Here is a 12,831-nt window from a genome sequence, read left to right on the forward strand (position 1 = left end):
GCTTCCCTTCTGGGCACTCCAGGGGCTAGATCCTGTGGAGAAGATGACTTAAACTTGGCTTTCTGTTTTAATTTTAGTTCTATAACTTGAGGTCTTTCCAGGCTTGCAGACCTGAGGTGGCTTGTGTGCAGAGGTGGGGTGATGGTGGGTGAGGCCGCATGCGTGCAGCCTGCAGCGGGTCTCATGAACGCAACTTCTTTAGTCCCAGGTACGCAAGAGGCACGTTCTGGAGCCTCCCGTGCGCCCAGGCTGGTGAGGGCGCTGGCCAGCACATCCACGTCTGTCTCTTCATTAGCAGAAAGGCGATGATGGACTTTATTTCACTCACACGCAGATTTGTAATAAAATGCCAAATTCTGTCAGAAGCTATCCAGATAAGCCACCATTTGTTCTTGTCGCTTCTCTGAATCCAGAAATATTGCCATTCCTGGAAACTGTCCCATTGCTTTGTATTTCTACCAGCATAGCTCTGCCCGCCCATCGCCCCCTCCCTTCTCTGCTCACCACCAGGAGGACGTCCACCATGGTCGAAGCCGGCGGCCCCTCAGGGACTTGCATCCCCTGGCATCACAGCCGGGGTTCGCCCATCAGCAGGGGCCTGGCCTCTGAGAGCTGGGTGGTGGACGGTCCCTCTCTCCGGCTGGGCTCCTGCTCCACCAGCGGGCACTCCCCGAGCCCTCGGGCAGGCATGAAGCGTGCCAGCAGGCGCCTTGCTGCTCCGGGGCCAGACAGCTGGATCCCCCAGAGCAGGGGAGGGCTGTGATCACCACATCTCCGATGGGCCCCATGGGAATACACGCTCCTGCCCGGTCCCCCCGCCCTTCCCCCTATGGTGGGGACTAGGCTTTCTAAGATGCTGCGATCTACTCTGCTGCCCTTAATAAAAATGCTCTCGGACACTCGTCTGGTCGTGTGGGTCTCTTCCTTATTGGGGGTGGGCAGTGCTAGTGGCCTGGGGTCTTGGGCAGGTTCTTCTGGCTTTCTCCCCATACCTGACCTTCAGGAGAGGTGCACAGAGGTGTTCTGGCCATGCTGAGGGAAGCAGAAAGGGCTGCAGAGACACCCTTGGGTGTCTGGGGAGGGGAGAGTGACCTCTGTATACGTGTCACCTCAGCCACATTTAACGGAAGAGCAGACTAGGGCCCTGAGGAGGGTGCTGTCTGGAAGAAGTTCAGGGAGCTGGTGAGGGTATGCCCGAGGGAGGGGCTGGGCCACTTCCTTGAATAGCTCCAGCCCAAACCCACCTCCGAGTCTCCTGACTGCGACTGCAGCCCTAGTGCTGACTCAGCACCAGGCCAGCCAAGGCCCTGACACTTATTGTCAGCTGAGTCCTCTGCTTGGAGTCTGACACCAGCTGAGACCCTGACAGCTAGGTCTGCAGTCCAAGAGGGAACTTCCTGGGGCAAGTTTCTGGGGCACCAGAAAGTAAGGAGGCTGGGGGCCTTCCTTGATCATCAGTGGGGACTCTACTCATCCTAGCGCTGTCCTAACTCTCAGGACAGACCCACGGGCACCATTACTCTGCTTTCACAGAGGAGGAAAGTGACTCGGTCAAGGGCCTGTGCTGTTACAGCCTGGCTCCAGTGCCCTTGCCTCCCACGACTGGCTCCCTTTGAGCCCAGACACAGCCACGGACCCTCCCCAAAGCCTGTGAAACCCTCTCAACTCCCTCCGCTCGGTGGCCACCATCCTCTCGCCTTCCTCATTCTGTTCACTGTTCAGCTCGAGATACGCAATGACTGCATCGCCTCGGCCTGGCTTCTGGCGCCCTCCTGCCCTGGGGCTCCTCTGGCCAGGGCCCTGGACTTCCCAGTGCCAAGTCCACAGTGGGTGGCCTCAGCCCTGCTCTCGCTGTCTTCCCTTGGCAGCATGTCCGTGCCGCACCCTGCAGGGCTGCACCTGAGCCTCAGTCCTCCTGCCCATCTGCACTGGCTCCTCCTCACCTGCTTCCCTCATGCACGAGGGGCAACGGCACACCTGCCCCAGGAGCGGAGCTGAAGGTCTGATCTTGCACAGCACAGTGCCTGGCCCAGGCTGCACTTGGTAGATGGCTGTTTCCTGGGTGCTGGCAGCCTGGTCTCCTGGGGGTGCCGTGCGGGCTGTCACCAGAGGGGAAGTCTCCTGAACATCGCAGAGGCTTTGTCCCCATGCTTTGCTGTGTATTCCCACCCCCGACTGCAGCCCGGTCACAGGACTGCCCCATGTGTGTACCAGACCGTGAGCTCCTTGCAAGCTGTGTCCCAGCTCCCAGGCCTGGCCTGGCATGGAGCAGATCCTCCGTGCCTGATGAACTGGTGGCTAACAGTAAACCCCTAGCCTGGGCCGTCCTGGGGCACAGCAGGTTTTATGTGAAAAATACCCCATCTCCCTGGTGGGATGCCAGTGGCCAGCCTCGAAATGGGCCCTCTGCCTTCTTGTCCCTTTCTCTCTGTTCTTCAGTGCCCATGGCCTAGGGCTGATCTGGGCCCTTATCTCTGCTGCTCGCTCTCTGGCTCCCTGAGTGACACTGGCCACTCCCACAGCTTCGTCCAGCATCTGTGCAGACCCCCCAGTCTCTCCCTTGTCACCCACACCTCTCTCCTGGGCCCTGGAGCCATACAGCCAGCCCCTCCTCTCAGAACAACAGACCCGCCTCAAGGGAGGTGCCTCTGTGCTTGCTGCCCAGCTCCAGCCAGCAGCCTGTGGGAGCACGGCCAGACCCCAGCGGGCCGGGGCGGGGAGGCCAGGGCCACATTCACAGCCATTCCAGTTCACAGCCCTGGATGAAATGGGGGAGGAAAGGGCCTGCGGCTGGAGAAGTCAAAGTCAGAGGAAGGGTAGGGGTAGAGGATGGAGACAGAGCGGGCTGAAGCCACCAGTCAAGGGGATGGGGCCCTACCCTCACCCCTTTAGAAAGTGCAGAAATCTTTTGGCCCTGGTTCCATGCTTGGTACAGACTCAGGCCCAGGGCATGTTGAGTAAATGAACAGGCAGCTTCACAGCTCTGCTTCCCTACTATCTCTAGATCTTCAAAATGGGGGCACCGGTGCCTGCACAGAGGCACTATGATGTGAGATTACATGAGACAAGAAGGACCACATGGGTTTCCATCTGCTCCTGGCATCGCCTTGATCCAGGCCACAGGAGCCCCAGTTACAGGGCATCTACACATCACCAGGGGTGCCATTTCCGTAGAAGACCATCCCTCCTGGAAAAACGTAAACACACTCCTGCAAGTTTGCAGGACCTCCTCAGACCCATCCCCTAGGATGGCAAAGGGCTGCTTACTTCGAACAGGTGATGTCTTTAAAGTCAAAATTGAGATTATAATATGCCTCCCAAAAAGTAGCCTAGTGAGACATTCTTCCAACCCCTCACTCCTCTCCTCCTACCCACCCCCACCAAAAGAAAAGAATAAGGAGAGCCTAAGCATAAACAGCGCCAAAGGTAGAGGCACTGCAGATCTTTTCTGGAACAGTGACCTCAGTGGGCCCCAAAGGAGTTTCGTGTCCTTCTTGTGTCTGGGAAGGTTTCCCGGGCACAGTCTATAAACACCCAAGTTTACAGGACATGTTACTTTATTAATACAGCCATCTCTGCCCTGTGCACCCAAACAAGGAAGATGCTTACACAGCACTGTGACCCCCCCCCACACACACAATGCTTGGCAGGCCCCAGGCCCAGAGGTCACGGCTGTCACCTGCTGCAGCCAGAGGGCTTGCAGAAGCTCTGCCGCCACTCTGAACCATGAGGACCTGGGCACAGAGGTGGCAGCATCCAGCCCGGGAAGTCACAGCCTGCTCTGGGACCCAGTTCCCTTCCTGGGCACCAAGGGACATTAATGCTTGGCTGTCTGCCAGGGTCACAGTGGGGAGGGCTCCAGAAAGGTTTCCAGAGTGGCTTCGCTGGGGGTCCCCTCTCCGGGCCTCTTGGAGTCTAGCTCGTGGAGGGTGCAGAGCTGCACGCCGTCCTGGGCAAGCTGAGCCCACAGCATCGGTGCTGTGAGGACACGCAGCTCGTGTAGGCGCTCCCAGGAGCAGGAAAAGGCATCAGGACCCTCACCGCTGCCCCCAGCAGGAGGCACACTCGGATAGCCGGGGTGTGCCATCAGCTCGGCTGTCACTGCGCGTCCAGTGGGTATACCCTCCAGGGCCCTAGCCAGTGCCCCTGACACGTGGTGAGCGGACATGTGCCGGCCGCAGGTGCTCAGGCCCACGAAGACATCGGTCCACCTGTAGATGCCGGGGCATCAGCGGCACGGCTGCAGGCCGCAATGGGCAGGGGTAGGCCGTGGGCGGGACGGATCTGGGGTGGGGACAACACCGGTCGAGGATGAGAAACGGACACAGCTGGCCAAGGTGAACGGCCAGCTGGACACACTGGGACCTGGGCCCGGCAGGGGGCAGGGGGCCTTACCGCAGGCCGTGGCGGGCAAAGGGGCCCATGGCGGCGCGGGCGTCTTGCTCCACTGCGCAGGCGAAGGCGCGCGCTGGGGCCTCGAGCCAAGCGCAGTCGCCCACCCCGCGCTCCATCGGCAGCCTAGTGAAGCGCACCCCGCAGGCCTGCAGCGCCTCGGCGAACACCTGGCACACTCCTGCGGGCGGGGCAGAGTCAGGGAGAGGCACATGCAGCACCCCCCGACCCCGGCCTGGGAGCACCAACCCACGCACCTGGGAGCACATGCACGTGCTGGTGCCCGTCCACGTGAGTAGGGTCCCTGCCCAGTAATTCCCGGAAACGGCTCAGCTGGGCCTCCAGCTCTCCTCGAACCTGAAGTAAGAAGGTGATCGGCACACAGAACGTCCGGAAGCAGCTACCCAGAAGGACCCCGTCCATGTGGTCCCCTGTGATCGCCCCTGTGTTTGAACCAGTTAGGCATCCAGAGCCCAATTCTGCGCACGGTACCCTCGGGTTGGAGCTTTGGGGGAGTCACCACGAGCATCTTCCTGAAGCCGCACCTCCGCACCTGGGGCAAGACAACCTCTCCGGCGGCCACCGCCTCCCGGAATCCCATCTTGCCAAGGAAGAAGCCTTCGGGGCCGAGCAGCGACGAGGCGCCATGGCGGGCCGGGCCCACGGGGCGGCCCTCGGATAGGTTGGCGTGCAGGCCCGTGGGGATTCGGTGCCTGCGGGCGGAGCGCGAGCGGGAGCACCGGAGGTGCGGGCGGCGGCCCCCAAGCCCGCCCGGACCCTGCAGAGGGCCGCTGCTCACCTGCGGGCCAGCTCAGCCGCGCTCTCGGCTGCCGCGCCGTTGACCAGCAGGGACACGCTGGTCACAGCTCCCGCCAGGAAGGCTTCTACAATGCCCTCGTCGCGCCGCGGGCAGTAACCAAAGTCATCTGCCGTGACCACCAGCCGCACACGGGCCATGGTCCCTCCACCTGCTGTTCGGGCCCGTGGGACTAGGGCCGGACAGTCCAGGCCCCGCCCCAGACGCGGCCCGAGGCCCCGCCCCGACGCACGCACCCGGCGCGCCCGCGCTTTAGCCTTTGTTCTCGCCACCTGCTGGTTCCGGGGATCCCTGCAACCGCCAGCCACCCAAAGTGCCCCGCCCTACCCGGACGGCGGCCCGGTTTATGGCAACGCGAAACTTGCAGTGACTGCAGAAATGTTCAATATGAAAAACGGAAAAATAAACCTGAAGAAAAAAAATCTCTTACCCTCCCCCAAGATCACCACCGTTCACTTTCCGGGTACTGTCTCCCGGTATTTTCTCTAAGCAAATAAATACACCCAAGTTTTCTGCTCCTTCACCACAAACTTTTTTGTGTTGTTTTGAGAAGACAATGATCACATCAGTGTTATCTCATTCTTGTAGTGTTTCATTTTTTTGATAGTGACTGAACTTTTTCATGTTATTAGCTATTTGTATTTCTTCTTTTTCAAATTGCCTACTTGTCTTGCTGATTTTCGAAGTTGAGGCTTCTTCTTGATTTGTAAAAGCTCTGAACAATAAGAACATGAAAGAAAGCATGTACACCAATGGCTTTGTTTCAGAAAGCATGAGTCCCAGATTCCATCTCTTGAGCTCTGTGCCAGGCTACAACTTTTACACTCATGACCTCTTTTTTTTTCCTCTGTGATCTAGAAAAGCTTTCCTTACCAATGACTTTACAAATAATCACCATGGTTGACAGCCCGGGTTTTCATTGTGATGTGGCTGTCTTGATTTTCCCAGTGGAAAGTGCAGTATTTGTATCCAGCCTATGAGGTTGGTCATGTCATTCCTGTTTTACAGATGAGGAAACTGAGGTTAGGAGGGGTAGTGTCTTGCCCTGTGTGACTCTGTGGGGAGCAGTGGAGCTGGAACTGACCTCCGGAGCTCTGGCCTGCCTCTGGTCTGCTCTGCTCCTCTATGCCCTGATGGCCCCCAGGTCAGGGGCCAAGAGGACAGAGCCGAACTGGAAAATAACAGATAATACCCACCTCCGTGGGGACGTAAGAATTGGAGGCCTCAAAGAGCCCTTCACCAAGTTTTTGGCATAAGGACTATTGTGTTCAATAGTGGTGATTAAAGTGTGGGATCTCAGCCACTGGGAAGCTGGTCCTGGAAAGGCCAGAGGCCCTGAGGGTCCGCTGCTGGTAGGAGGAAATTCACATTTATTGAGCACCTACTGGTATTAGATTAGGGGTTAGGGGTGAGCACCGCAGTTCCTGTCTCCAAGGAGCGCGATCTGACAATCAAGTAACAACACGGTGTGGCAGAGTCTGGGATGGGGTGTGCTGTAATTCTGTTGGGGGGACAGGCCCTCTGGGAAGGCTTCTCCGAGGAGGTGACACCTGCGGGGGGGGGGTTGCATTAGGAAAGCCTCCGGGACAGAGGGAAAGGAGGGAGAGGAGGTAAAGATTTACAGGGTCTCATCAGGGTGCGGGTGTGTTGTAGGAAGATTTGGTGTACTCTCCAAACCCATGTGGAAGGACGCTCAGCTCCACTTACAGAGAAGGAGCAGGTGATTAAAGAAGTTGAGTCACACCGGCAGGAAAGAGCAAAGCTCGTCTGTGACTTAGAGCCGGGACGCCTCCCACTGCGCTGGGGACAGACCCTGGGGTGTCCACACTGGGCGAGGGGAGGACCCTGGAAAGGAGCAGTCCGCGAGCAGGAGCCAAGGACAACACAGCGACCAAGAGGGGAGCCGAGGAAGGTGCTTGTGTCACCGGGACAGGCCGTGGCTTTGTCCCTTAGGTTCCCCTCCAGGCCGGACCGAGCCGGTCAGCAGCAGCGACGGCCGCCCGCTCCCTCTGAGAATGTGGGCGGGGCAAAAGCGGCAAAGTGGGGGAGGAGCCGCGTGGGCCCCGCCCCAACTATTGTGTCGCGGGAGCGGGCGGTGAACGGCGCGGCGCGAGCCAATCAGGACGCGGCATGCAAATAAGCAGGCCCGCCAGCGGCCCAGAGCGGCGCGGACGCCAAGATCCCAGCGCGGATCGCACTGGAGCGTGTGCCCAGCGGGTGCGGACTTGGTGAGCGGGTCTCCCGGGGCCAGGGCACCAGGGCCAGGAGGACGGAGGGCGGACCCACTGGGCCCAGAGATGGACGGAGACTGGATGCGCACTCCCTCGGGGGCCCCAACCCCGACGACTCTGGACACGGACGGTGCTGAGACGCCCACGGGGCTCCGAGCAGAAGACCGGCCGGACATGTGAAGGACGTGGGGTGCGGGGAGCCAGGGACCAGCGGCCCACGGACGGAGGGAGACGCAGACCCACGGAGGGCTGGGGGCACCCTCACACCATCTCCCCGACCGGTTCAGAGAGGAATCTGCGGCTGCATCGCGGAACCAACGAGAGAGGAAGAGGGCAGTGGGCCCGGCTACCTGCACCATGACCAGCTGTCGCCACCATTCGGGATACTTGGCGGACGACGAGTCTGGCCACACCACCTACGTGGCCCGGGTAAGTGTTCCCAGCAGGGCCCAACTCTGAGCCTCCAACATGTTCCTCACCAGTTCTGGCGCCCCAGATCACAGCCCCCTTTCTCACTTCCTACTGATGTCCTCTCTGGACCTCTTAGTGACCTTTTGCCTTGACCACTCCTAGTTACCCCTGCTGGGCCCTACCTAGTCACCTCGGTCTCCGTCTCATTCCCTGTGTCCCCTGATCTCGGATTGGGAGGGGCATGGTGGACTAGAACCCCAGAGTGGAAGCATAGAGTCTACTCGGGGCCTACGGCTCGAGGGGCAGAAGCAGCCATGGGGCGCACAGGGCTCAGGACCACAGGTAGTCTGTACAGACCAGCAGTGGGAACGGGGCTTAAGGGGTTTTGTGATTCACGTCCTGGGTGAGGGCAGAAGTGGGCTTTCAGACTCCCCAGCCAGGTCTTGGGTATGTGAAATGTACATGTCAGGGAGCCTTCAGGGCAACCCTGAACAGATCCCCACTTTACAAGAGAGGAAGTTGGACCTCAAGAGGGGCCTTCGTGCCCACAGTCACATGGCCTGAAGCTGGCAGAGCCAGGGTCCAAATCCAGGGCTGCCTGGCTCCAAAACCTAGTTCCTGGGACTTCCCTAGTCCAGTTGTTAAGACTCCATGCTTCCACTGCAGGGGGCACGGGTTCAATCCCTGGTTGGGGAACTAAGATCCTGCATGCTGCATGGCACGGCCAAAAAAAAAGGAAAAACAGTTTCTTCCACTGCCCACTTCCTACCCAGTTCCTGGTGCCCTAGGAGGACCCCAGGGGACCCCTCCCCCCATGGGCCATCACTGCCCACTGTGATATGCCTGTCTGCTCAGGTCCAGCCACCTAAGAAGTCACTGTTCCCGGAAATGGGGCAAGCCTCCAAGCTGGGCCACACACCACACCCCACTTCGACGCACGGCCCCTCAGGCAGTTCAGGGCTCCGTAGCCACCGCCGAAACCCCAAGGGCCCTCGACCCTTTAGGAGCTTCCTGGATTTCCTTGTCGAGGGTCAGGTGCTGGACAGCCTGCAAACGGTGGTGGAGGAGGCAACTGAGCTCATGGCCACCGTAATGACAGAGGCTGGGGTGCCGCTGGTGGAGGTGGAGGACCCGATGGAGGTGCCAAGGGGTGGGCGTCAGGCGCGGGCCCGGCCCATCCTCAGTACCGTGCAGCAGCACTGCACCCGGCCGAGCCTCTGCATGGGGCGCCCCAACAATTACCCGTCCTGCTCCAGCTCCATGTCCGACTCCCACAGCAGCTTCACGGGCAACTGGCCAGGCTCCCATAGCTGGGACAGTGACCTGGGTGCCCGCAGTTTAGGTGCACTGCCACCCATGAAGGACAAACACCTGCTGGAGAAGAACCTCAAATGGCTGCTGCAGCTGGAGAACAGAGGGGTGAGGTCTGGGGCTGCAGCCCAGGTGGGGCGGGGGTGGACCCCAGCCCAGAGCTCAGGGCCAGGCCTGGCTTGGCTGCCCCTGGATGCCTCTGAGAGTCCTCCTCTCTCTGCAGAAAGGCCAAGGGCAGTCCTGCCCCCATGGGGACTCCTTGCCATGGGACTCACTGGGCAGCCAGACCAGCAGCCAGTGGACCCTAGAGCAGCCCCTGTCCTGGTTCTCAGGCCTGCTGGGCTCGAGCTCAGGCACGCCCAAAGCGTCGGAGCTGGGACCAGCAGAGCGGGAGCTGATCTTCCTCAAGCGAGAGCTGAACAAGAAGATGAAGTCCTTGCTGAGCCAGCCAGGGTCCTTTGACCTGCCCGGCTACTGTGCGCTCCGAGAGCCCCATCGGACCCTGGACTTCCTGGCTGAGCACCACCTGTTCTCCGCCCTGCAGGACGTGGTCAGCCAGGCTGTGGACAAGCTCAGTGGTGCCTGCTACAGAGACGGCTGCCCTCTCTTCCCGTCAGAATGGGAGCCCTCCCCAGAGTCCAGCTCCAAGCTGGCCACACCCACTGATGGGGAGGAGCCCTACGATTTGCTGCCCACCACAACCTCCAGCCCCAGGATGGAGCACAGAAAGAGCATCAAGTACAGGGGACGCGGCAAGTCCAAGGAAGGTGGCTCCCCGGTGTCTAGCACCCAAGTGGCCACCAGGTTCTGCCTTGAGGTGACACCCACAGAAGAGCCCAGGGTCCCTTCACCCCACCCCAGGCAGGAGGGGCTTGACCAGGACCCCAAAGTACAGAGACTACCCATGCCCACTTCTGGGCCCCTGAGCTCCAGCCAGAGGGCCCAGCCCTGGTGGAACCTGCACCTTACCCTGCCCACCACCGGGATTGTGGTGAAAGTGCCCTCACGACTGACCCATGTCACCACCCCGGTCTCAGCTCCGCTGGCCTCCTCCCTCCCATCCTCCTCCCACCGCCTCCCCAGGTTCTCACCCCACACCTCCGTGGTAAGGGGCTTCTTGCCATCTCCTGCTGTGCCATATCCGGAGGTGACCTCCTCAAGGTTGGGTCCAGGGTTCTTAGGGGCGGGTTTGCACTGGAAGGGCTCCTACCGCCACCACCCCTAGTGGCCACTGTCACTAGCAGGTGCCCAGGGTCCAGGTCTCTTACCCTGCCCTTGTGAAAACCACCTGAGTAGTAGATGATCTGATGAGGGGACCAGGAATCCTGGCCTAGCTACTACCACATGTTGTCAAAGATGAATAAAGGCTATTTTTTATTCTGGGTATTTTTTTAACGTTTGCATGTGACTCTCAGAGGCCCTCCCATGTGAGGAGGGTCCTGTCCCTCGTGGACAGTGGTCTGAGCCCAGAGTAGGGCCCTGTGTCTGCAGTCTAGCCCCCTCTGGTCCTGCTGCGCAGGACAGGACTCTCCAGTGTGTCTGCCCCGCCAAGAGGGAGTTGCTTGGGAAGGGTGCGGAGAGGACTTGGTGGCTTAACCCTGGCGGCTCCCCAGTGTGGCCCCTGACCCTGCTTTCATTCATCAAGGCCCAGGCGTGCTTCCCTCCTCTGAACCCTGGCTTGGGCGAGGGTTGTGCAGGCTCCCTTTTGGCTGATACAGTGACTGATGTCACTGGCCTTGTCCCAGGCCTGACTGGTGTGGCTGGCATGATAACAGGGTGGTAAGTAGGCGGTGGGCCAGCACACAGGACCCCAGCTCAGCTTTCCATCGGGCCAGCAGAGCAGATGCGGTGAGGCCGCACCCTGAGTGGACTGAGCGCGGCGCCGCGTGGGTGATGCGGAGGATGCTCTAGGTGGGAGGGCACCCAGGGTGGCAGGCAGAAGTGGATGACGTGTCTCCCTTTCCCTCCCTGCTGCCATACAGAGCCCCAGTTACAAGTTCACCAAGAAGAAGACGCTGCCCTCCATCCTGTCCAAGTCCACCACCATGTCCCGCCTCTCCAACCCCTGGCACGAGGAGCTCGTTGACTACCTGAAGGGCCAGGCTGTGTCCTTGCTTGCCTGCAAGTACAGGTTTGAGAAGGACCTCACTGGGCAGCTGGGCTTCATCTCCTTCCCCATCACCGAGGCACTCCTGGACCTCTTCCTGGGCTTCAGGAAGGTGAAGGGCTCGCGCATCCGTCTGTCCTCCACAATCGACTGGAGCTGCCTGCTGCGCAGGCTGGAGGAGGCCGAGTTTAGCCAGCGGTCACCCCAGCGGGCATCCCGGCCCCCTTCCCGGCACACCTCCCAGCACAGCAGCACCCCCCAGCGCAGCATGCAGACACCCACCGCGCTGTCCGAGCTGGCCGCCAGGACCCACAGGGTCCAGGACAAGCCCACAGGGTCCTGCCTCAACATGAGGTCCCCAGGCCCCCGGCTGCTTGCCTCACAGGAGCGCCCAGCAGCCGCGAAGCAGGAGCCCGCCAGACCGCCAGAGCCCAAGCTGTTCCTGTCCCCCGCCAACACCAACGTGGCCTCCCATCAGTCCGCCCAGACAATGGACATGGAGGACCACCAGAGCATCGAGGAGGAGGAGGAGGACAAGGAGCAGGATGGAGAGGAGGAGGAAGAGGACGAGGATGACTTTGGAGATGAGGGCGAACCCCAGAGCTCCCTGGAGCCTCAAGAGGAGGCCATGGTCAGTGCCACGGCGGCAGGCTCAGGTGTGGGCCATGGTGACTGCCCATGGGGCCCCTGAAGTGCACCGAGTGCTCCATTCCCCACTCCTTCCGCCCCAGCAGCCACTGCCCTCGCAGCCATCCCACCCTGAGCAGAGTCAGAGCAGCTGGTGCCCACGAGGAGCTCTGCTGAGCCTCTCAGGGGAGCCAACGGGAGAAATAAAGCTTGTGTTGATGGAACACGGTTTTCCTGTCAGAGATCTCAGCCATCCTTCTGACCACCTGCTCCCGGGGAGCATCTCTGGAGAGCTGGGCCAGGCCTCCACGGCAGCTGCCGGTGCCCTGAGCCCTGTGACCTCCTGGGCTCTGCTGCTGGCTCTTCTGCACTCCAGTCTGCACCTTCCTGCCTCTTCAAGCCTCTTAGGACTCATGGTCCCCGCCCTCACAGCCCCTGTGCATCATACTCCCACTTCCCTAGGGCTCCTCCTCTGCCAGGGCGTATCCTCCCTCTCCTGATGCTCCCACCACTACCTGTCTTCCTAATTTTTTTTGTTGTTGTTGTACGCATGCCTCTCACCGTTGTGGCCTCTCCCGTTGCGGAGCACAGGCTCCGGATGTGCAGGCTCAGCAGCCATGGCTCACGGGCCCAGCCGCTCCGCGGCATGTGGGATCCTCCTGGACCGGGGCACGGACCCGTGTCCCCTGCATTGGCAGGCGGACTCTCAACCACTGCGCCACCATGGAAGCCCCTGTCTTCCTAATTTGTATTTCTCAGCTCGTGCTCCTGAGGTCGCGCAGGGGCTGCTGGTAGGTCAAGCCATGGATTGGCTGACCCAGCTGGCTGTGTGACTATCCCTTCCGCAGAGGCCCTGGGCAAGGCAGCTCTCTCTCTTGAAGGGTCTATGGGCTCAGCTGGTGCTGTGCTCAGAGGATCTCATGTCCAAGGTTCTC

General features: G+C 60.5%; 2 protein-coding genes across 3 annotated transcripts; one reads left to right on the plus strand and one right to left on the minus strand.

Annotated features, from left to right (window-relative positions):
• Positions 1 to 3,544: 3,544 nt before the first annotated feature.
• On the minus strand, positions 3,545 to 5,753 carry YDJC (YdjC chitooligosaccharide deacetylase homolog). Of its 2 annotated transcripts, none has more exons than XM_032653875.1 (5): positions 5,192 to 5,749; positions 4,946 to 5,105; positions 4,650 to 4,749; positions 4,396 to 4,573; positions 3,545 to 4,211 (listed from the first exon to the last, which is right to left on the minus strand). In XM_032653875.1, the coding sequence occupies exons 1-5, from the start codon at positions 5,347 to 5,349 to the stop codon at positions 3,842 to 3,844; spliced, it is 966 nt and encodes a 321-aa protein (XP_032509766.1). In that variant the 5' UTR covers positions 5,350 to 5,749; the 3' UTR covers positions 3,545 to 3,841. The 2 variants fall into 2 exon arrangements, with proteins under 2 accessions (XP_032509766.1, XP_032509768.1); XM_032653877.1 differs by having other exon boundaries at positions 3,986 to 4,284; positions 5,192 to 5,753.
• A 1,668-nt stretch (positions 5,754 to 7,421) lies between these two features.
• On the plus strand, positions 7,422 to 12,058 carry CCDC116 (coiled-coil domain containing 116). Its single transcript, XM_032603085.1, has 4 exons — positions 7,422 to 7,869; positions 8,707 to 9,270; positions 9,386 to 9,979; positions 11,145 to 12,058. The coding sequence occupies exons 1-4, from the start codon at positions 7,798 to 7,800 to the stop codon at positions 11,958 to 11,960; spliced, it is 2,046 nt and encodes a 681-aa protein (XP_032458976.1). The 5' UTR covers positions 7,422 to 7,797; the 3' UTR covers positions 11,961 to 12,058.
• The last annotated feature ends 773 nt before the right edge of the window (positions 12,059 to 12,831 follow it).

Source organism: Phocoena sinus, chromosome 14 (genome assembly GCF_008692025.1).
Source record: "Phocoena sinus isolate mPhoSin1 chromosome 14, mPhoSin1.pri, whole genome shotgun sequence".
In the NCBI taxonomy this organism is placed as follows: domain Eukaryota; kingdom Metazoa; phylum Chordata; class Mammalia; order Artiodactyla; family Phocoenidae; genus Phocoena; species Phocoena sinus.